The sequence below is a fragment of the Atta cephalotes genome (genome assembly GCF_000143395.1).
Source record: "Atta cephalotes unplaced genomic scaffold scaffold00022, whole genome shotgun sequence".
Classification (NCBI taxonomy): Eukaryota; Metazoa; Arthropoda; class Insecta; order Hymenoptera; family Formicidae; genus Atta; species Atta cephalotes.
This window is the reverse complement of record NW_012130086.1, coordinates 1,109,918-1,116,512: the sequence shown is the minus strand read 5'-3', so window position 1 is coordinate 1,116,512 and position 6,595 is coordinate 1,109,918. Positions and strand designations below refer to the sequence as shown.

Below are 6,595 nucleotides of genomic sequence, written 5' to 3'. Positions count from 1 at the left end.
GTAGTACGGTAGTAGTAGTAGTAGTAGTAGTAGTAGTAGTAGTAGTACGTAGTACGGTAGGTACGTAGGTACGTACGTTACGTACGTACGTCTCGTCTCTCTCTCTCTCTCTCTCTCTCTCTCTCTCTCTCTCTCTCTCTCTCTCTCTCTCTCTCTCTCTAGTACACCACTACTAGTTTACTAATAAATGTGTAAATGTGTTCCAATTGTGTTAAATGTCGATATCACAGAGGCTTCTTGATCGGAATATCGTCGTTTTCATTTTCATTACTTTTTTGTAGGAAAATAGGTATCTACACATATTACGATGGTAAATAGAGAGATTACAATAATCTTTAGGCATGGGAGTAAGATAGTTCTTAAAAATGCAATACACTATACATGGGCTAGCTAAACGCATTACAACACGGCTCCCTTCACCTGGTCGTTAGAATTGTGTTCGTCGGTATCCCGTCGGTATCCCGTCGACAGCGATCGCTGTTGATTGAATGTGCGGCAATGTATGGAGTATTTGTGTGTAACATTCGCTATTATAGTAAGAGTAATGCGAGTGATATTGCTAGAGCCAGAAGTAGAGAAGAAGTGATGCAAATCCTTTTTTCCCCCCTTTTTATTTTCGTTATTAATTCTTCGTCTTCTTACGGTTACTTGGGCCTAGATCGCAGCGGCTGCTACCTGCGTGAGATCAAACCGTTGCTTGTTCCTACTGTCGGTGTCATCTCTAACTCCACTAACAGAGGAAAGTGATCTAAAATAAAAAACAAAATGTTAGTGCCATTCTTACCTTCATTAACGGAATGTGAGTAAAAATGAAACATAAAAAGTGAAACATAAAATGAAACTCACCCGATGGAACATGAGGATGAGGACATCCTACCACTTTATGCTCTTTAAACCATTCTGGGCTCAATGGACCCAAGAGGCCCAGCGGCACCATACTTTGTTTCGAATAGAAAATGTAATCTATTATGCCTTTAAATTCGAATCTGTAAGTGCAAAACAAACGCGTTAGATATTCGTGTGTATATACTATACACATATATAAAATATTGCACAAAGAAATAATAAGAAATAATAATACTTACGTGTAGTTGGTGTAGGGCATAATGTCCTCACTGTAGGCGGATGCAAGCTTGAAAGAATGCGTGAATTCGTTGGGTTTATCGCAGCCAGAGATCTTTTGTAAACACGATTTATATGCTAAATCCTTAAAATCACGATGATCGGCCGCCACGCGTCCGGATGTAAGAAACTCGATCACACCTGCGCCAATGATTTACTACTATTAGTTTCGTTTTTATCAGTTAACATACATACATTAGTATGATTATTACAATACATAACAAAATAGATAACTTAAAGAAAAATTTAAATGAGATCATTAATACGTGCGTTACCAGAATCAGGTAAAGAATTGAAGTCGCCACAAAGCAACAGTTGAACGTTGGAAGAGTCAGGCTTGTGGCCGGGTCTGAAAGACTGGCCAGCTTGGTCCAAAATGGAACGTAATTCATTGCTCAGCATCATCGTCTGTATTAGTTTTACATCGCAGAACTCGGGATCCCAATGAATGTGCGCCGTACAAACTAAAATTGGTTGTTGCACTTGTGCTGGGTCAGATGGAACACCTGCAAAAAAAAAAAGATTTAGTGAGCGCATTCAGACAAACCATCGTATCATTTTCCAGGAGTCTTTCAAGTAGAAAATTAAGAGGAAAAAGAACTGACAGGAAAATAAAAAAAAATAACGGTTCCTTTGTATTTGGATAATTTTATTTGGATATATTGCAATAATATTTAGGATAACATTACAAAAATATATTATGCTATCAGCGTAATTTTATTACAGAATCTTATTGATATATCGAAAAATCAAATGTTTTTGATTTTGAATGTGATTTTGATATTGAATGATTATTAATTCTTATGACTATAGTGCTAAATTATTTAAGTGTTATGCAGCCAGATTATTTATTATTACAAATTTTTATACGTATGCTGAGAAATACATTTTTAATCAACTTAAAATAAGTCCTAGCTATTAAAATTAAAATTTTTAGTAAAGATATATATATATATATATACAAAAAAAATTGTATTTTTAAAAATGAAGAAATATCGACTTCGTAAATTATTTAGTGTTTAATAATACAATATAATTAAATTAGGCTTGCAGTCTACATGCTAACAATATTTGACAAGGATAACACAAATTAATATCATAAACTTTATTTAGAAATAGTAACAAATGGCTTAAACTAATTTTAGCACTAAATATATGCTCACATGTTACCCTTAAAATAAGCATATGTAGCAAAATATGCTTATTAATATATAAAATAATCTAGAAAATTATTAAGATGCGAGAAAACTAATTATATATTATTCTATAGCACTATCGACAATATAGATTATCGTGTTACTAAATGTGCAAAAAAATATAAATATTGCTTCATCGTATATAATCGTTGGCACCAATATGTGTGAAAACAAAAAATTCTTGTTTAAATCTGAGAAATTTGTTTGATCAAGGATAAAAATTATATACACATTCGATTCCTTTCTTAAAATATAATTATCAATGTAAATACGCCATAAAGAAGTAGACATGGATAAGCTATAAGAAGTTTCTGGTCTTCTTCTCCTGACATAGTGGAAAAAAGTCTAGAAGCAGAGAGTGATGCCCAAGCAACAGCCAGAATTGCGAGAATCAATCCCATCGGGCCTCGCAATGTAGTGAAGACACCAAAGCCTGCCAGAACAACTACTGGCAACAAGCAATATCCTAATACAGATGCAACAGATGACATGGTGATGTTACTGCTGTTACTCATTAGAGATTGTAGAATGTACATGAGTATACAGGAAGTCATGGCCAATCCATATACATAGCCAAAGTGTGCCTTTGAACCAGCTAACAGAAGAAATGCTGCAAGGACTAAGCAGAATGCCACAGGTCCTGCTAAATCTGAGTCTTGCAACAAATAACTTGCGTCGTCGATCTGTCCCTTTCTATGAAAGGGATTCAATACAGCCAAAGTTTTTTGTATTATCCGATCAGGATCGATACCAAGCTCTTCTAACAGAGGTGGCTCATCTTCTTCCTCTCCAAAACCAGTGGTGCCTGAAAGAATATCAAGAATCTTCAAGGTTTCTCATACAACAGCTAATATTTCAATCCTCGAGTGGATGTCTTGATACATCAAATATAACGCTATTCGTTATTTCTGATCGTGCGATAACGAATTTTCATAAATGTCCTTTGAATTATATTCGGACGATTTCCATGTCGTAAATTATCTACTTTCCAGTTTATGAATGTGCCACGTACGCGTTGATATCAATTCTGTCAGCTCGAGAATTAAGATGATTGCGGGCACGCCATTTCAATCTCTTTCTTTACCTTTCGCATAATCGTCTTGCGTGAACAAATCACCGCCGTAGGGACTCTGTGTAGGATCCAGGAAACTCTTTTGCCCGTACGAATAATCGCCGGGCATCTGCTCGTATGTTTGAAATTCAAATTGTTGGTTAGGTTGGCCAAAACCGGACGCATCAAAATTGAACTGGCCCTGTGGTATTGGTGGCGGAGCCCAATAATTGTTATCCTGGCCGGTGTATCCGGACATCCTGACGTAATCGTACTTCTGCTTCTTCTTCAGTAAATCCTGTTTTTTCTGAACTCGAATGACTTGAAATAACACATCGATCCGTGTTGTGATAGTTTCAGGTTAGGTTGTCAGACATCAGTAGTGATCCAATCATCCAACCAATAGCTATTATCGAAATAGCATCGATATAACAGCACGTTTCTTTAGCGACGTTAGATAAGTAATAGTTTGTTTTTAAATAATTTGTGGAGAAATGTTTCTATAAAAAATATGCTATTAGTCTCTGTTTGAATAAATAAATACATGTATAATATATGACTACTTAAACAAGTTATTTCAGCATTTATAAATATAGGAACTTATCTGTTTCTATGTTTCTAATGTTTCTATATTTGTATTAAACACATATTTTTACGTAAATTTGTATGACAGTTTTAATATGTATCAGTATCAGGTGCATCCAATCGAATTTGCTATAAGAATATATTTCTTTTACCGATATTTGATTAATCAATATTTTTCTGTCAAGTTGAAAAATAATTAATAATATTAATAATATTTTCTTCTTTTTTAAAAAATGTAATTTTTGAAATTATGTCACTTTGAAGCAAAGACAATTTCTTTTCTTTCTATAATCTATTTCTTTCTACAATCTGTTTCTTTTGCGTCTTTGTTTTCCTATTTGTATTTTTTGTTTTTTTTTGTTTCTTTTTACTTAGTTTTAGTTTTTTTCTTTTTTGTGATGATTTTTCATATATAGTTCAACAATAATTTAATTATGTATTAAAATATAAAATATAATTAAAAAAACTTCACACAAAAGAACTTCATATACGTGAAATTGCGGAAGCTCATCGTCTTTCACAGCTCGATTCACAATCTCTCCCTTCGTTATTAATTGCAAGGGTGATTAAGGTGAAACGAAGCGAGTATATGCTTCAATATCAAGTTATCAGTACACAATTAGAACATTCATCAGCGTTAAGAGAGTGTAAATCCCGAATCTTCCGTTCGAAGAGCCAGCTCGGCTCGGCTCTCAAGTCTATAATAAAGTTCGTAAATTAGCACCTCTGATACTTTCCCGTTGCGCAATTACAGCAGATTAATGCCGTATTTATTTTCCGGTACCGATAAATTCCCCCATCGCTTAGCCAATTGGAAATCGTCGAACTACAAAACACTTTGCCGCAACAAGTATAGCGCATAGTGTTCCATAAACAAAGGAATGGGTTGATTTTTTTTCAAACACTTCTCTAAGTCTGTATTTAAAAAAAATGACAATGATAAAGAATCTTTCAATACCGCGACACATAATTTCCGTTTTTTAAAAGCATGAATTTACGTGACTCTGAAAATAAGTTCTTCAAACGCGATAGAATCGAAGTAAAAAGCTCCACGATTTCAGGGATCCTGTAATTCCTGTATAGGATCGTTCCTTCGCCCCCGAGCAGATTGATATCTCCCGATTCAACCTTTACGGTATATTAACTTACTCGTGACTTAAGTAATTCCTGGCACGTGGTAGGAAGTCAAGTTGTTTGCGATAAAGGAGATGCTAACGGTACGATCCTGAGATGGTCATTCGAAATTAACGCCTGAGTGCGTCCATTACCGGAAATCAGTATGTTAACCCGTGTTACTGACCTTCTCAATCGATTAATCATTTCGTGGAATGATTTCTCATCGCTTTCGATGATAGTTGGAAAAGAAAAGAATTTAATATTAAGCTAATTTATCCTTCAATTAGCATAATTATTCAACATGCGAGTAAAATTACCACGAATTTAAATATTAGAGAAGATGTATTAAAGGAAAATGTATAAAAGCAAAAAATAAATCTTTTTTTAATTAAAAAAAAGATAGTTTTAAAGAATTAGAGAAGAGAATTAATTTATTTATTGTGTCAGATTAGGTCGGATAAATTACATATTTTATTTAGACAACATAACTATAGTAAAGAACACTTAGAATCAAACTTAGATTTTAAATAATATAATATTTTTTCAATGAATTGAATTTATCTGAATCAATCTGAGATACTAATCGTTGATTATGTTTAAATGTCCGAACGTTTCGGCGCACAATCATATTTCAGATAAATTACATTCATGAATCAAGAATATTATATTACTCGAAACAATTAACTTTGACCGATTCTAGGCGCTCTCTACTATATTTATGTTGTTACATAAACGGTATTTTAATTAAACTTTTCGCGATAATTTTTAACCTAGTCACGATATTTTATGGGAACTTTTTAATTCCTCCAACTTTCAAATTCCTCGAGCAATCGATTTTAATGCAAAAATCGTGATCGTCCCTGAGGATTGAACAACTCTTAAAGTTCTTCTTCATTGCTTTTCAAGTCCATAGCGATTCTCCTCTGGGATTATCGGATGTAAAAATCATTATTTAATACCCCCGTGTGAACTCTAAAGGGGGAAGGGATACAGTCTGTCCTCTCGAACACAATATCGTAAATCCACCGTTTAATTATGCCCGCGAGGATCCGCTTTTACTATCGGAGGGCTTTATAGATTAACTCTACTTAAACCAGCTGTTTCGCCTTGCGTTTCTAATCTTTTGCACTACATTTTTTTCATAAGCAATATCTCTCAAGAATCACCTTGCTCTATAAGAAGACAGCGATTGTTCGTAGAAAAAGAAAATTACATTTTGGGATTAGAGTTTTGATTATATAATTAAAACTGTATTACATTTTATTGCTTATCTATTTAAATTTTTATTGCCTGTATAAAATAATAGATGAATATTGTTTAAATTGATTGCTTATAGAATGTTAACACTTTTTATATTGTAGCAATGTGATCAATGTTCAAGTGTTCTGCCTAATTATTTTGATAGTCGACAACGAAATTATTTTCGGATTTGTATCTAACTAAGTTTTTAAATATTTTAACAACACCGTTCTTTCTGTATATATATATATATATATATATATACACACATATATATATATATATT

General features: G+C 33.4%; 2 protein-coding genes across 2 annotated transcripts in view; both read right to left on the bottom strand.

The window, feature by feature from the left end:
• Positions 1-671: 671 nt before the first annotated feature.
• Positions 672-6,595, bottom strand: part of LOC105619674 (CCR4-NOT transcription complex subunit 6-like) — a 36,744-nt gene continuing 30,820 nt past the window's right edge. Inside the window, exons 6-9 of the mRNA XM_012201193.1 lie at positions 1,398-1,628; positions 1,086-1,263; positions 847-986; positions 672-748 (exon numbers count right to left, since the gene is read on the bottom strand). Of these exons, the coding sequence (XP_012056583.1) occupies positions 672-748; positions 847-986; positions 1,086-1,263; positions 1,398-1,628 (626 nt within the window). The remainder of the gene's footprint in view (positions 749-846; positions 987-1,085; positions 1,264-1,397; positions 1,629-6,595) is intronic.
• Positions 2,211-3,628, bottom strand: LOC105619505 (protein YIPF5). Its single transcript, XM_012201019.1, has 2 exons — positions 3,403-3,628; positions 2,211-3,123 (listed from the first exon to the last, which is right to left on the bottom strand). Exons 1-2 carry the CDS (start codon positions 3,626-3,628, stop codon positions 2,564-2,566), a joined length of 786 nt encoding a protein of 261 aa, XP_012056409.1. The 3' UTR covers positions 2,211-2,563.